At 40.4% G+C, this 17401-nt stretch overlaps 1 protein-coding gene across 1 annotated transcript in view; it reads left to right on the forward strand.

Annotated features, from left to right (window-relative positions):
* LOC118569609 (CD2 associated protein) overlaps positions 1-17401 on the forward strand; it is a 98165-nt gene that overhangs the window by 17425 nt on the left and 63339 nt on the right. Inside the window, exons 2-3 of the mRNA XM_036167629.1 lie at positions 6261-6421; positions 15208-15361. Coding sequence (XP_036023522.1) covers positions 6261-6421; positions 15208-15361 — 315 coding nt within the window. The remainder of the gene's footprint in view (positions 1-6260; positions 6422-15207; positions 15362-17401) is intronic.

Raw genomic sequence — 17401 nt, forward strand, 5'->3', positions numbered from 1 at the left:
GCCTATTTGGAATCCCAACTCTTGTCTCTTCTTTGCAACCCCAATACTGGAGGTGGGGGCTCACCTGGAATAAGGATTCTGTATATTAAAAAAAATAAACAAACAAACAAATAAGTAAATACACAATTAGAAGGTAGGCCTAGTGGATTTTTTTTTCCCCTGAGACAGGGTTTCTCTGTAGCTTTGGAAGCTGTCCTGGAACTCACTTTGTAGACCAGGCTGGGCCTTGAACTCACAGAGATCCACCTGCCTCTGCCTCCCGAGTGCTGGGATTACAGGTGTGTGCCACCACCGCCCAGTTTATGGATCATATTTTTAATACTAGCACTCAGGATTACTGGGAGTTTGAGAACAGCCAGGGTTACATAGTTTCAGGACAGTCTGAGTTGCAATATGTGATTGAAAAACAGACAGATACACACACACACACACACACACACACACACACACACACACCAAATAGAAGAAAAATACTAGATTTACCTATCTCTTGAAAATATATAAGAAATGCTGCTTTTATCATTTCTGTATTTAATAAATGATAACTGATCAAAGGGGCTTTAGGGATGATGCTCTGGCTTTTAATTAATATTTTCACATGTATCTAGTATCTAATTTTTTAGAATTTAATGAGATACAGTAACATTAAACAATACTAGTCACTTGTGTTTTATAGTGCTGTTAAGGGGTACATATATAGGCCTAGAAATAACACCATCGTTGTTGGGTTTTTCTTTTGCACCTTGCGGGGGGTACCACCCAGCTCCCAAATAAATCAACTACAGAGGCTTATACTTAATTATAAATGCTTGGCCTTAGCTTGGCTTGTTTCTTGCCAGCTTCCCTTAACTTTAAAAATTATCCCGTCTACCTTTTGCCTCTGGGCTTTTTCCCTTCCTTACTTCTGTATATCTTACTTTCAGTCCTACTCTGTGTCTGGCTGTGTAGCTGGCCCCTGATGTCCTTCTCCTTCCCTGGCTCTTCTTTGATCTCTTCCTCCCAGATTTCTCCTTCTATATATTCTCTCTGCCTGCCAGCCCCACCTATCCTTTCTCCTGCCTTGCTGTTAGCCATATAGCTTTTTATTAGATCATCAGGTGTGTTAGACAGGCACAGTACCATGGCTACACAGAGTTAAACAAATGCAGCATAAACAAAAGTAACACACCTTACAATAATATTCTACAACACATCATAGTTTTTAGTTTGAGGCTTATGTTTTACCTGGTTTGGACTTGCAAACTTTTTAATGATTGCTCAAGCTGTAGGGTTCAGATTCCTTTAGTGTCTTAGTTTCATCTCCCTGCTTGTCTTTGAGTATCTCTAAATACTCAGAAGATACATCTTTTGATTCTTTCAGTTATTGTTACTGGAGTATCAGTGTAGCTGTAAAAGATGATGGAGGATAGTATTGGGTGATCATAAAATTAAATTTCAGTCTTTCAGTGGGTGTAAGATGAAATCTACATTTTGCTGTTCTGTTGTGGATATCGCTCTGTGTAAATAAAGTTTTGATTGGCCAGTGGCCAGGCAGGAAGTATAGGCGGGACAAGAGAGAAGAGAATTCTGGGAAGTAAAAGGTTAAAGAGAAACACCGCCAGCCACCGCCATGAGAAGCAACATGTAAATACACTGGTAAGCCACAAGCCATGTGGCAAAGTATAAACTAACAAAAATGGGTTAATTTAAGATAAAAAAGGTAGATAACAACCAGCCTGCCACGGCCATACAGTTTATAAGTAATATAAGTTTCTGTATGCTTTCTTGGTTGGGTCTAAATGACTGTGGGGCTGGCGGGTGAGAGAGATTTGTCCTGACTGGGCCAGACAAAAAAACTCTAACTACACTGTTCTTTCAACTGTAGCTCACTACATTAGTGTCTTTTGTGGGGAGTGATATGAGAGGTGGGGTATCGTATAATCTCCTTTTTCTGTATTATATTCATTAGTCTCTCTCTCTACATGAGCACGCATATGGAGGCTAAGGGCCAAATGTTTTTCTCAGTTGTTCTGTACCTTATTTTCTGAGATAGAGTTTTTCACGGGAACTTACTCGTTTGGCAGAGATCCTCCTGTTTCTGAGAGTAACTGTCCTGGGATAACATACCTATTTTTTAATGTGAATGCTGGGGATCCAAACACAAGTCCTTGTGCTTGTGCAATAAGTACCCTACTGACAGAATTGGTTACTTTACAAAGAAATGGGTTTCTCTCTGTGTGTGGTGGCTGTCTTCACTTGTCTTTTTAGACTGGTTAGTTTCATAGTTTTCGGGGCCTCCCCCCCCTTTTTTGAGATAGAGTGTCTCTGTGTAGCCCTGGCTATCCTGGAAAGCTAGCTATGTAAATGCTTAAAGTGATTAAAGGCGTGTGCCACCACACCTGGCCATATTTTTTTCTGTTTGTCTTCTTTATTTCCAATGTTTTCTTGGATTTGTCATATATTTGACAAATATTCACATAATTTTAAATTCAAAGCATTGCCAGATTTATGAACTTGAAGACAAAACTTAGTTGCATATATTTTTAATTTTAGTTGTGTGTATGGTGCATATGGGATGTGGGTGTGGAAGTACTTGGAGGGTGGCAGTGAGAGGAGGATGTTAGATGTCCTCTGTCATTCTCTATTCTCGGTACAATTTCTAGCTGAACCTCGAAGTAGGTTGCCACACTGCTTTTTAATTTATTTTTTTAGTGTGGTTCCTGGAGATTTGAACTCAGGTCCTCCTGAGCAACCCAGTGGAACATTTCTGCAGATGTAAATTTTATTTTTTTTTGGTTTTGAAGTAGTCAATTAGTTTTAGAAATGGTTTAATCCTTTGTCTTTCACTTGAATATTATCAGTGAAAATTTCCCATAAACCAGGCTCTTTTCCCATTTAGTCACAGATCAATAATAATACTTAAGAAATAAACATGGATTTGTAATCTGTATGGACTCACATCTTATTTTATTTAAGGGGCTAGGGAGGTGGCTTAGTGGTTAAGAACACATACTGCTCACTCTGTTGTTCTACTGAGTTCAGTTCCCAGTGCCAGTATTAGGCATTAAGCACCTATAACCAGCTTCAGGGAGTTCGATGCACACACAGACACACAGAATTAAAAAGAATCTTAACAAAAAGAACAAATGGGTAAGTCAAATGTGTTGGCTCAGTTCTGTAATCCTAGAATTTGGGAGGTAGAGACTGGCCAATCAGAAATTCAGATCAACATGAGCTTTGACTACTTAAGTTCTATTCCAGACCTGAGATTCCATGTCAAGAAACAAAACTCAACCAAGGCAAAAACTTCCAAAGTTTTTGTAAGTTATGTAAGTAGAATGTATTAATTAGCTTGTCAGAGGTTGCCCACTACTGTGAATAATCTATAAATTTCACAGCCATCACTGTTTGAGAAACCAGGGTTCATCAAGAATACTTTCGCTGTTCTTTGTTTCCTTGCATGATTTATTTGTTCCTTGTACCTGTATTTGTACCTGAAATTTTTGTCCCAGGGAGAAAAATGCTTGGGTACTTAACATTTTGTCTTACAGAGAAACCTTGTCCTTTTATTTATCTATTTATTTATTTATTTGTTTATTTATTCATTTCATTTATTTATTTATTTATCTATTTATTTATTTATTTATTTTTTGTGAGGCAGGTCTTTTTTATGTAGGCCTGGCTGTTCTGGAACTTACTGTATAGAGCAGGCTGGCCTTGAACACAGTGATCTGCCTCTGCCTCCCAAGTAGGATTAAAGGAGTGTGCCACCATGCCTGGCCTTCATTTTGTCTTCTGGAAATACTGTGATTGTTAATGAGTGTGAGCTCTCTTCCCTATAGAATTTAATGTTCTTATTCTCCACTCTACTTTTCATCTTTCTGGCGTTATGCAGAACAGTCTCCTATCTCAATTACAGCTCCCTAAATTCTTTAAGCTTCTTCCTGGTGTTATTAGTTCTGCTGACGCTCTTACTGCATCTTCACCTCCCATAGAAGTTCTGTCTTAAGATTCATTTACAAACTAAATAAAAAATGACTACACCGGGTGGTGGTGGTGCAGGCCTTTAATCTCTGTGAGTTTGAGGCCAACCTGGTCTACAAAGCAAGTTCCAAGACAGGCAGAGCTGTGACTTGAGAAAAACAAAAACAAACAAAAAAATGACTTCACATAACAACTCTAGGGGATTGCACTTGGGCTTGGTTGGGGTAGCAGCTTGATAAATGTGCTCTGATTCTTGTCTTCTTCTCCGCCTTAATCATATCTTATGGTTTTCTTTATCTCAGACTGGAGCAGTGTTGGGTGTCACTTCTTGTATTTATTTTAGATAAGCTTTTACTGTGTAGTCCAGGCTAGCCTCAAGGCCATTCTCTTCTTGCCTCAGTGTCCTGGGTGGTAGATTTATAGGCACATATCACCATGCTTGGCCCTTGTGGTTTGAATACATGCATGTTTGTGATTGAACCAGAGCCTCCTGCATAATAACCAGATACTACAACTGAGCTGTATGACTATCTCTGTGTTTTTGCTTTTTAGGTCAAATGAGAAAGAAAGTCAGAATCCTGAGTGTGATTGGGTAGAATTAGAATGGTTATGAACAAATTATCTCTCTGCACTTTCGCCTCTTACCAACAGCTTTGGATATCTCAGCTTTAATCAGTCTGCTTTTAAACACGATTTCCCAGATGACTTGGTTATGCTTAGTGCTTGAGAAGTGCTGATCTAGACTAGTCAAGATCTAATCTGGGCTGGGAGAAGCTTTATTTGTAAAGCACAGGATTTCAGATTATTGAACGAAATTAAGAATCTGTGAGAAGTGGGAGGGGTGTGGTGGCTGTTGATTTGAAATGTGCTTTTTTACTTTAATATTTTTGGTTGAAAATATTTTTTTTTAATTTTTCCTTATGGTTGTAGGCAGAAGAAAAGATAATGGCTTTAGCTGGTAATCTGTGATCTTGTGTAGGGAATCTGTTCTGCTTTCTAAAATTGAACTTTATAAAATGTACCTCTACGATGCCTGGGATCAGAAATCCTGTAGTTAGAGAATGCAGTCTTATTTCAGTGTGTTTTTGTTTTTCATTTGTTCTCTAATATTGTTGATATATCTTAGTAGCTTTAAAACATTGTGTAGTGAGGGGCTAGAGAGATGGCTCAGTGGTTAAGAGCATGTACTACTCTTGCACAGCAAATGAGTTCAGTTCCCAGTGCCCACATCCAGCAGCTCACAGTCACATCACTCCTGCCCCAGAGGATCTGACACCGTCTTTCAGATAACATGGGCATGTGCACTTAATGTGTATCCTCTTCCTACCACATAATTAAAAAACAATTACATAGTTACCTGTTTCTGGTTTTAGTCTAGGCACAATGTTGTCTAGGTCCTTTGTAAGGCTGCAGTGAAGATGTTCACAGGGTTGGGTTCTCACCAGGGGTTCTGTTTCTGAACTCCTATGATGTGTGATTCTAATTAGTCTTATCAATCAAAACCAGGAGTCAGGTACCAGGTGAAAGCTGAAAGATCAGAGAAGCAGAAGAGTAGCCACAGTCACTTCCGGCTCTGCCTAGCCTTATCACTTCACTCCGCCCAGCCTTGTCATTTCCTGTCTCCTCTCTGTACAGACCGCCAGACCTCTATGGTTAACTAGTGGCTAGCTCCAACCTTTGATCTCCAGGGAAGCTTTATTTGTCAGAACATGAACAAAATATCACACAACACCCCTGTGATTATTGCCATCATTCAGGACCTTTGCTTTAGTATAGTGTGGGCCTTAGTCAGAGGTCTCTCTTCATTGCTTGTTCGTGGCCCACCCTATTAACGTAGTGACTTGTGTCTTCAAAGCCAGTAAGTAAGAAGCAAATGGTCATTATGGTATTATTTTATTCCACATAGTCCATCATCTTTGTTGTAGTCTGATGGTTACAAGTTGGTCATAGGTCATACTCAAGAACGAATTTTATAACAATGGAAATTTAAGGGTGGCTTTTTGTGGGAGATCTTGGGACAACTTCACAGTTTTCCACAAAGTTGAACTATAAGAATGCAATATATAATGAATATACATTATGTTTCTTTTGAGGCTTTTACTTAAACATGTACTATATTCTATATTTAGATGGTCAAGGACTTTGCTGATGTGATCAAATATTTAAACCACTGAGAAAATCCTTATATCTTTGCAGTATTAGTTGTTGCTACACAGATTCTGTAGCTGAAAGCTTGTTAATATGGTATTAGTAATTTTGTGAATTAGATTTTAGACATTTGTTTTCTCCTTTTTTAGTTGACTATATTGTGGAGTATGACTATGATGCTGTACATGATGATGAATTAAGTATTCGAGTTGGGGAAATCATCAGAAATGTGAAAAAACTACAGGAAGAAGGGTGGTTAGAAGGAGAACTAAATGGGAGAAGAGGGATGTTCCCTGACAATTTTGTTAAGGTAAGTATTTTCACTTTAATTTCTTACTTTTGCATCACAGAATTAACTATGTATGTCAAGAAAAAAATACATATGTTTAAAATGAAAATTCTTTAAAACTTTTATTCTTGATAGTTAGAAAAACACAGGTACAGATACATCTGTAATAGATTTTACTATTGATTGGATAAATAAGCATAAAGATACATATACATCCACACAGTAATGCTGGCCTTGAAATCACAGGCTTCTGCCTCCCTCCCTATTTCTAGGATTTAAAAGCATGCCACCATGCTTGGCTTAATTGACTTTGTATTTGATACAAGATCCCACTATGTAGCTCTGGCTGACCTGGAACTCACTATGTAGATCAGGCTGGCCTTGAACTCACAGAGATCCATCCATCTGCCCCTGCCTCCTGAGTGTTGTAATGGGTTGACACAGGAGGGGACGATGGTATGTCCTTATCATTACTAGAAATTGAAGTAGTAATCTCAGTACTTGGTTTTAGTGTTAGTTATCTAGTAATGATTTTCTATGCAGTTCAGAATGTTCTGTTTTCACTAGGGGGTCATTGCTGTTTCAGAGCCTATTCATTTGACCAGTAATTATAGTACTGCAGTTTGAATTCTTGGTTTTGTTTGTTTTTTAATGTATAAGTAGGCCAGAAGAGGGAACCATATCTCATTATAGATAGTTGTGAGCCACCATGTTGTTGCTGGGAATTGAACTCAGGACCAGTGTAGTGCTCTGAACCTCTGAGCCATCTCTCCAGCCCCTGAGTTCTTGTTTTTATAGGCTGCTGATTATGAGGGAGTGATCCATCCTCAGTGACATATAAACCTTCTAACTAGCTACAATCTTTCCTCAAGAGGTGAGACCCAGGCTAGTGAGAAAAGAGCTTCTTGGAGAAGCCTGACAAAACCTCGGTTTGATCCTTGAACCCATGTAGAAAAGGTGGATTAGGTTACTTGTGTCTGCAATCCCAGCATGCCGATAGGGAAATGGGATGTGGAGGTAGGGGAATTGCCTGGAAAGTTGTGGGCAGGCCAGGTAGCCTGTCAGAAACAAGAGAGACCCTATCTCAGCAAGGGGAAAAGAAAGAACTCACTCATGAAAGTTGTCCTCTGACCTCCACTCATGTGCTATGACATCATGCATGTGTTCACACACACTCTAATAGTAGTAATAGGATTAAAGGAATCGAGACCTCAAAATAACTGTGGAGATGTGCATCATCTTGATCTGGCTGCTTCTCGATGAAGTGAGGCATAGAAGAGTATAGAGATTCAGTCTTGCTGACCTAGACCTTGAGTGACAATCAGGTCACACCCAGATTATATGGAGTTAGACCATTACAGAGGAACTGAGACTTCAAGGTTTGCCTGAGGCTTTATCCTATTTATAGTGATTATTGCTTTGGAGGTCACCTCATTCAGGGATAGCATCAGGGGCTCTGCTCTGAGAGTCTTTTGATCCTGAGGGTAGTAAACCCTTTAGTATCTTGTCATGTTGAGGACAAGGATTCTTAGTAGTACACCTAATTTTTGAATACTTTCTCTTCCAGTGATCTGAGTGCTTAGAGCTTTCACATTAATTTGTCTGTGTATCTCCTTTTAGAGGAGTCAGTGGGAGATCTTGTTAACCAATAAGCTACAAGAAGTTCTGTATGCCCATCACTCATATTCTCTCCCTATCTTGTATATTAACCTCCTTTTGTCCTAAACTTTATTCCTCTTGTAGGTGCTGCTATAGGAAACAGAATTTGCTATCTTTTGTAGGTTATTAGTAGTGATCAGGTCTCACTGATAGTATTTGTAATTGAGTGCAAGAGCTGTCTTGGGAAGAATTTTGCCTTTAAAGGAGTGGGAATTAGTTAGGAGTGTGCTTCTTAAGGCTTTCTAAAACAGTAGTAGTAGGTTTTCATTAGGTCTCCTGGTCAGTAGTTATCAATTATTGGTTATATTTCTCTATTATCTAACTTAAATTGTCTAGTTATATTGTATAAATCTAGGTGATATTCTTAGAAATTTAAATTTCTTTCATTCATTCGTTTGTTTGTTTATTTTCTGAGACAAGGTTTTTCTGTGTAGTCCTAGCTATCCTCGAACTCAGGGTGGCCTCGAACTCAGAGATCCACCTGCCTCTGCCTCCTGAGTGCTGGAATCAAAGGTCTGAGCCACCACTGACCAACTTAAATTGTGTTTTTATTTATGTCTATTTGTGTGTGTATGCAGTGCCCATGGAGGCCAGAAGAGGGAGTTAGATCCCTGGGGAGCTGGCAGTTGATAGCCACCTGACTTGGGTACTAGGAACTACTGAAGAGCAGGAAACATTTATATTGAGATATCTCTCCAGCCCTAAATCACAAGAGAGGTATAAAAGTCTCTCAGTTAAGTTAATGTCTGTCAAGGTTTTGGGTTCAAATTTATCCGAATTATGAAGGATACATCTGAGGGGAAATCAATAGGAGCTGAAGAGGAATTATCCCATTGAATATAGGAGGTCATAAAGAAGACATCCTTCTGTTTGAACCTTACCAAAATACAGTGAACAACTGGGACTTTGCTGTTGCTTCTGAGAGTGGGAACCAGATAGAGCATGGAGCTCCCTGTTCTAGAGGTGCTCCTAGTGGTGGGAGTCAGGCTTTTTTTTTTTTTAATTTAAATATCTTTATTTATTAAAATTTTTTTCATTTTACATATCAACCCCAGTTACCCCTCCCTGCCCTTCTCCCGCCTCCTCACCTCCCTCCTTCTCTACCCCCAGCCACTCTTCAGAGTGGGTAAGGCCTCCCATGGTAGTCAACAAAGTCTGGCATACCAAGTTGAAGGAGAGCCTAGCCCCTCCCCATTGTATCAAGGCTGAGCAAGGTATCCCACCGCAGGGAATGGGCTCCAAAAAGCCAGTTCATGCACCTGGGATAAGTCCTGGCCCTGCTGCCAGGGACCCCACAAACAGATCAAGCCACACAACTGCCACCCACATTCAGCGGGTCTAGTTCAGTCCCATGCAGGTTCTTGAGCTGTCAGTCCAGAGTCAGTGAGCTCCAACTGGCACTGGTCAGCTGTCTCTGTGGGTTTTCCCCATCATGGTCTTGATCCCCTCGCCGCCGCCTCCTCCTCCTCCTCCTCCTCCTCCTCCTTTTCCTTTTTAATGCTGAATGCCAGTTATTGATGGAGGGAGGAGGTCTTAAATACAGGCTTACAGCACAATGGGAGAACCCCAGAGGGCAGAAGTTTGCTTCTGATTTTTTTTTTGGCGGGGGGAGACCTGGGCTTTGCACTTGCTAGGCAAGCGCTCTACCATTGAGCCAAATAATCCCCCCTCCCCCGATGTTTTACATTCTTGCATCTAAGCTGTTAATGCCCAGTATGCTGGATACACAGACAAGGAGCTTCCCTTAAGCATTCAGGAGGGTGGAATCTCCCAGGGAATTAGCATAGGGAGGATATCAAGGTTAAGGTCCACAAGCAAGGCAGCAGTTACCCAAAACAGGGGCCAGGACCCTACAGGTCCACCCCAACCCTTTTACTAAAAAAATGAGCTTCTGACTTATGTTGCTTGGGACATCAAGCAGGTCAACTTACCTGTTATGGAGACACCTGTCCAGGCCACACAGGCATTACCCATCTCTGAATACTCATTATTATACAGGCTCAATCCTGTGAGAGCTGCAGAGTTAACTGTTGCCAAAGATTGCTAAGTGGTGCTGGGCTTGCAATCTGTGTTCAACACAGAAAAGACCAACAGAAGTCTTAACCCACCCATAGCCGGTAGGCTAAAGGCAGCTGAGCCATTCCCTTCCTTAACGAGCCTTACTGCAAATTGGAGTCCTTGTAAGATGGTATGCTGAGAGCAAATGGAACTTGAGTTTGTAAATTTATAGCTTTCAAGGCCAATTGAAATGTATGTAACTATTGATTTAAATTTGTCATGCCCAATAGAAATGAAAAATTAGTTAACTGTGGTAGCTACTTTTGCTGCCAGGGTCTCCACTGTGCTAGCTGTAGTAACCAGTTATGAAATGGCAATCCCAGAAACAGTAGTAGTGGTGGTCGTCACTGTTATAACAGCAACAATGGCAGCAGCGATGTCAAATTCTCTTCTGGAGCGTGTGGGTATCCATTGGCATGGACACAACTCCAGGAACATGAACCACCGAGGCCCATTATTCTTGATCCCAGCACGACTTCAGCTGGCAGCTCTGCAAATAACAACTAAGAACCATAAAAGAAAAACAGGCAGCTTACAAGCAGTAGAACTAATGGTCTCATAATGGCTACATTCAGACGCACAAATTTTAAGGTATCTTCAAAGGGGGCTAAATGAATTTCAGGAGGCCAAAAAATGTTGCACAGATCCACTCCTGAGAAGTAGGTACTGCTCCAGCATGAATAAGATTGTGAGTATGAAAATGCTTAGCTGGCATGCTACTGTTAATAAATGGAGGTCAGTGATCTTCAGTGTTATCCTTAATCTCCTAGGTGTCCAGGTGACACGTTCTCAAACATACTTGAAAAAGCAGTTACCTCTCTTTCTCTTCCTTTACTCTTGTTCCCAGGGACTGGTCTCTGCTCTCTTCTATGCCCCTTCTTTGCCCCTTCTCTCCCATCCCCTCAAGAAACCTCCCACGTGGGCCCTGTTGTATGGTGTGACTCCTTCCCTGCTGGTTTAAACATACATTTGGTGCCGAGATTTAGATTCAGTCTGAGACATGCTGGGACCCTGTACCTGGCCCACCAATGACAGCCCTACTTTATTCCCACCTAACAAATTGCTAGGTCTCTCCATCTAACACTGACAATTGTTTTTGTGAGCTCCAGGGAGTCGACTTGGATCCACCTCAAACAGCCTGATGGTTCCACAGAGCCTGGACAGTGAAGTGTCTAGCTAGCTACTCCAGGACCTGGCTAGCACTCCAGATTTCTCAGGTCCCCCAAAGATGATCGATGTCCCCCAGACCAGCAGGAAGCATTCTCGAGAACACAGCACCCTCATCCCTGCCTCACCTGCCACCCCTTTCTAACTCCTCACCTTTTTATAATAAACAAAAGGGAGGACTGTTGGCCTTTAGGCTTCTATACTGGCCTGACCTTAGGGTCCTGCAGGATATATCCTCAGCTGCAGCCACTAAGAGCACCTCCTGGGCATTTGCTATGTTTCTTATAAAAGGGGGCTTTGTACACCTCCAGTCTCTTTCTCTTCCTTTGATCTCATCTCCAGGTACCAGTCTCTATTACCTTCCCTGCCCTCTCTTCCCTCCTCTCAATAAACCTCCCATGAAAAGAAAGAAAAAAAAGAAAAAGCAGTTACCATACATTACCTTTTGGAGAATCCAACCGCATGGCTGCAGTTCCTAGGCTTACGTTAATACTTGCCAAAGCTGGCCCTATTGGGCTTTCAATCCCCATTGGCATCGGAAGGGGAGAGTTTTTCATGAAGGCCCTATAGGTTTCTGCCATGTTGGGCTTCCGCTGCAGCCACAGGATGCACTCAGTGCTCAGAAACCCAATGAGGAATTTCATTGTCCTTAATAGTGTAATGTTTCATTGAGGGTTGCTCAGTAATTGAATAATACCATATCTTATAAGCAAGCAGTCATCCTAGGGTTCTCCATGCCATACATATAGCCTTTATGGTTCTGTGGGTTGAAGTCTGATTGTTCTTTGCTTTCTATCTAGAATCCACTTATGATTACACTTATGATTAGAATACACTCAGGAGTCAGGTTTTCTTTTTTTTAAACTTTATAATTTTTGTACATAGTAAAGTTATAATTGCCCCTCTCAGACATAGCATACTTTTTTTTTTCCTGTGATGCTCTGGAGAGATATGGAGGAAACCTAAAAAGAAATAGTTGCTTATCCTGGCTACAGTACAGTGTATTGAAGGCTAATGCCCACAAGGGACCTTTAAGCTAGTATATTATGAAAGATAGCTGGGTGGTGGTGTTTGCACGCCTTTAATCCCAGAACTTGGGAGGCAGAGCCAGGTGGGTCTCTTGAGTTTGAGGCCAGCCTGGTCTACAGAGTGAGTTACAGGACAGCCCGAGCTACACAGAAAAACCCTGTCTCAAAAAACAGCCGCAACAACAACAAAAAGAAAAATATACTACTTAAAATTAAAAGAACTTACTGTTTGTGTCTTCTGTTAGTGCAGTGGGAACACCAAAATACATTTTGTGAGTGTAGCCATCCATTTTGAAAAAGGCATCTGAGTTTGGTTATGTGTATATAGAAGGTGACAGAAGTGGACCAAGATTGAGTGACCTCACGTGTATAGTCCTGAAAATAAGAAAATGAGTTCTGTAGCTAAGAGGAGTGTATACATTGAGAAAACCTTTAAGTCTAACAGCAGGCAATCCCGTGATCTCAACCATAGTAGGGAAGTCTATGACTTAACTGTGGTGAAGATGAAGAAATTCAGTTGCAACACTGAAGTATGTATTGGGATCTTGCCTTGGATTTTCCTTAGCTCCCTAGTCCCTGTGATCTCTGTTGAAAAAAGTTAGACAAGACACATGTGGTGGAGACAATAGCTAAAGTGGATTGAAGCTTGAAATGCAGCTCTATAAAGGGGTGAGAGTAGGCAAGAGAACGATGCTTAGTGAATGGCCGCATCATCTGAGTGTTGCTCAGTCCAGGAACTCGAGTATTTATTATGTTATCTAGTTGGAGCTGATGGGTTTTTGAGACTCTTGATATTCTGCATATTTTCTGGATCTTTCAAACTTTGTTTGCTCTGTCATTGACTCAGGGAACATTCATCATCAGTTACACCTACTTGCCATAAGCTTGTTGTCATACTACACATGCTGATCTCCTGCATTGTGGATATGTTTCAGCACCGTCCCACCATCTTTGTAGTGTATTTTAGAGCCTTGTATCATCAACCTTCTAGCCTCATTGTCCTTAGTCTTTAGGACTCTTAAGACCTCTTCATCTTCATGCTTCAGCTACATGTAGTATCCCTTTTGTTTCTCAGAAGCTTTGCTCTGGGTTGTCTTCCAATCATGTTGTTCATATTCTGTCTTTTATGTGCCTTCCCTGTAGTATTAAGGCAGCTCAAATAGTTAAAAGGGAAGTTTATTTTGTGAGGTAACTTACAAGTAAAGGGATAGGTTACAGGGTTCAGGAAAGGTGTAGCTCAGTCCAGCCGTGTTCTCTGGAAACCTCTGCTCGGTCTGTCCCCAGCATCCAGGATCCAGGAACCAAGAGAGCTGCACATCTGGATCTCGGGTCTTAAGGGCTCCTGTCTCAGCCCTGCCTTGTAGGTGTGACAGTTACCGAAGCCTCAATGGGGGTAGTACTTCCAGGTCAGAGCTGGAACAGCGACCCACTATACTTCCCTGTGCCTTGCTGCCTGTTACCCACTCGTCTCAGAAGGAGTCAGTTCTGTCCTCTTGCCCTGTGGGTACTGACAGTTAAACTTGCTTGTCAGGCTTGGTGGCTGGTGCCTTTACCCACTGGGCCCTCTCACCAGCCCTGAGATCACTTTATGAAATTACCCTGATTTGCCTTTCCACTGCTAAATTTATGTTAGGTTTAGTAACTTTCAGTGGTGGGACACAGGCTGAAGCCAGGACATGGACCGAGGCCACTTCCAGGGCTACCTCTCATATTGAGCTTTTAATCATTGAAAATGTTAAGACTTCATGTTTATGTGGTCTTTTGTTTCTTCTAGTAAAATTCCATACTCTTTCCCAAGATGATTCTTTTGGTTGTAGGAGACAGAGTTTCTTTGTGTAGCCCTGGCTGTCATGAAACTTGCTCTGTTTACGAGGCTAGTCTTGAATTCAGAGATTCACCTGCCTCTGCCTCCTGAGTTCTGGGATGAAAGGCGTGTACCACCCCTGCCCAACATAATGATTCATTTTATTAAACCTGTGAATTAGAGCAGAGATCCATTAAGTTAAAACCTGTAAGATAGAGGCTACATGCATGTCATTGGTTTGTACAAGACCCATGCTGTAAGGTTGCTAGCTATGATTTTTAATGATTGGATGGGGGAACATTTAGAGAGTATTAAAATTACATGAAAAACATGTGAAAGTTAAAAGGCCCACCCTCCCTGTTTCTTTGGAAATAGGGTCTCATGTAGTCATGTTGGCCTTGAACCTACTGTGATCTCTTTTAGTGGAAGAGGACCTCGAACTCCTGATTCTCTTGCTTCTAACTCCCAAGGGCTGGAATTGCAGGTGTGGACCACCATGCCCAACTTGTGTTCATGAATTCTTTTAGAATATGTCTGGGCTTAGTTATTTAAGTATATGACTAATTCAAATGAATTACATATAACAGAACTGATAGTGGAAAGAGATTGTATGGCCTAGTAGCCATAAATGTTCAGTATATAGTTCTTTGTAGAAAGAAGTTGTGCACTCTTGATTAAAAGTATTGTGCTATTTGTTTATGTGTTTCAGGATTTTCTTGTGTATGTTAGTAAGAGTGAGGTGCAGCTCTCCTTTACCCTTTCTCCAGTTTCAGTAAGATGTAAACTTATACTATGTCATGCTTGGCAAATGATCTGCATTCTTCAGATATATTTGAGTACAACAAAAGCTTAAAAAAAATAGGTGATTTATTTAGTAATCACTGCAGCTATGTCTTAGCATCTTACATTTAAGAAGCAAAAAGTAGTGAGGCTAAGGTAGGAGGATTGCTGTGTGTTCTAAGCTAGCCTTGGCTACATATTAAGTTCCAGGCTAGCCTTAGCTACATTAAAAAATACAGAAATATGTTTAAGAATGTAAATTGGATAAGATACACTTAAGTTTTCTCTTTTACTGATTTCCCTTTTTATAGGAAATTAAGCGAGAGACAGAACCCAAGGATGACAATTTGCCCATCAAACGGGAGAGGCATGGAAATGTAGCAAGTCTTGTACAGCGAATCAGCACTTATGGACTTCCAGCTGGAGGAATTCAGCCACATCCACAAACCAAAGCTATTAAGAAGAGTATGTAAATAATTCCTTTCCTATTTAGTTATGTCAAAATAGGATATTTATGACTACTCATAAATTCAGGAAGATGAGTTCAGTCTTCTATAGCCAACTGCAGTAATTAAGTTACTCTCATGTACTGATGATTGGCATAAATAGTTTTTATGCTTGGTCATGTAAACCAGTAACATTGATAATCCATATACAGAAATTGTAAATGAAGATCTTGGGTTTATCTCTTACTGTCTCTGAATGATAACACATGGATTGTATTTAATAGTACTTACTAGATGTTGAGGTATCTGCTAGTCTTAAATGTCTGATAGTGTTTTTCTTTTTTTCTTTTCTTTTGAAATGGGGTTTTGCTCAGTAGCTTTTGTTGACCTCAGATGTGATTCTCCCGCTCTGGAAAGTTTTTTGTCTGTAAATAAGTTAGGGGAAAAATTGACCCTGAAAGAGTACTATATTTTATTGAAAAAAATTTTTTTATTCATTATGTGAGGACAGTGCTGTAGAGTTGGTTCTCTCCCAGCATTATATGGGCTAGGCTTGAGCAACAAGCTCTATTACTCACTGAATTATCTCCCCAGTCCTGCATAATTTGCTTTGTTTTATTTTTGAGATTGTAATTTAATTACAACATCTCTCCCTTCCCTTTTCTTGCTCAAACCCTCTTATAAGCCCTCCCCAATTCATTCAAATTCATGGTCTCTTTTTATTAATTGTTATTGTATGTATGTATGCATTTGTTTATACATACATTTTCCTAAACCTGTTGAGTTCACATAATGCTACTTGTATGTATATTTTCAGGTCTGACGTTTGGTACTAGACAACCAGTGGTGTGCTCTTCCCTGGGGAGGACCATCTCTCCAGCCTCCAGCATTACTCGGTTGCCTGCAGTTACTTGTATAGGGTTGAGGCCTCGTGGGCTTTCCCCATCTACTTTGGCATGTTTGTTGGTGCAGTCCTTGTACAGCTCATGTTTAGTTGGTCATATTGGTGAGACTTCGTGGGTTATAGATTGTAACATTACTAGGAAACACAGTCTCCCAGTAAACTTTGGCCTTTACAATCCTTTTGCCTTCTGTTCTGCAGTGTTTCCTGAGACTTAGGCTCTAGAGTGTTTTATACATGAATCCATTGGGACTAGGCTCCACATCTGCATTTTGACTGGTTGTGGTTTTCAGTAAAGGTCTCCATCTGTTGCAAAGAGAAGTTTCCTTGATGAAGGGTGAGGACTACACTTATCTGTGTAGTGCCACTACTGTACCCATAGGGTATTGTGCCAGCATACTTTAAATTACAGAAATTGGATCTCTTTTATGGCCTCAGATCACTTAAATTTACTTTTTTTTTTTACTTTATTTAAGAAAATAGAGACAACAATTCCATTCTCAAAGATGAAGCATTAAACATGTGCAGACAGTTACAGTGTTTTTGACAATGATTCTAAATGTTTTAATATTAGAAAAATCTGTTAAACTCCTGTGGAATAATTTAGTTTGATTTATTGAGAAATATGGGTATTTTAAAAAACGCATATTCTTGCATCTATATCTCTGTCATGTGTGTGTGTGTGTGTGTGTGTGTGTGTGTGTGTGTACACAACTGTGGGAGTTGGTTTTCTCTTTCTACTAGATGAGTTCTGGGGATCAAGCTCAGGTTGTAAGACTTGGAGGGAAATGCCTTTACCTGCTGAGTCATTTTTGCCAGCCCACAATGGTTTAATCATACTTACCTGAGGTTATTGAGATTATACTATCTTTGAAATTTTGGTCTATAACTCCCTTGTAGTATTAAGTGATTGACAATAACAAAGTTTCCCCTCTGAACTGTAAATATAAGGGTGTTAATGATTTTCATAAAGGCCTCTTATTGTCACAATATGTTATTTTCCACATCATTATAGAACTGGGCTATATCACAGATATTTTTGTGAACAAACAAAGGTTTTTTTGTTTTTTGTTCTTTGGTGTTTTTGTTTGTTTGTTTGTTTTTGAGATAGAGTTTCTCTGTGAAGCCCTGGTTGTCCTGAACTCCCTCTGTAGACCA

This window comes from Onychomys torridus, chromosome 18, assembly GCF_903995425.1.
Source record: "Onychomys torridus chromosome 18, mOncTor1.1, whole genome shotgun sequence".
NCBI classification, from domain to species: domain Eukaryota; kingdom Metazoa; phylum Chordata; class Mammalia; order Rodentia; family Cricetidae; genus Onychomys; species Onychomys torridus.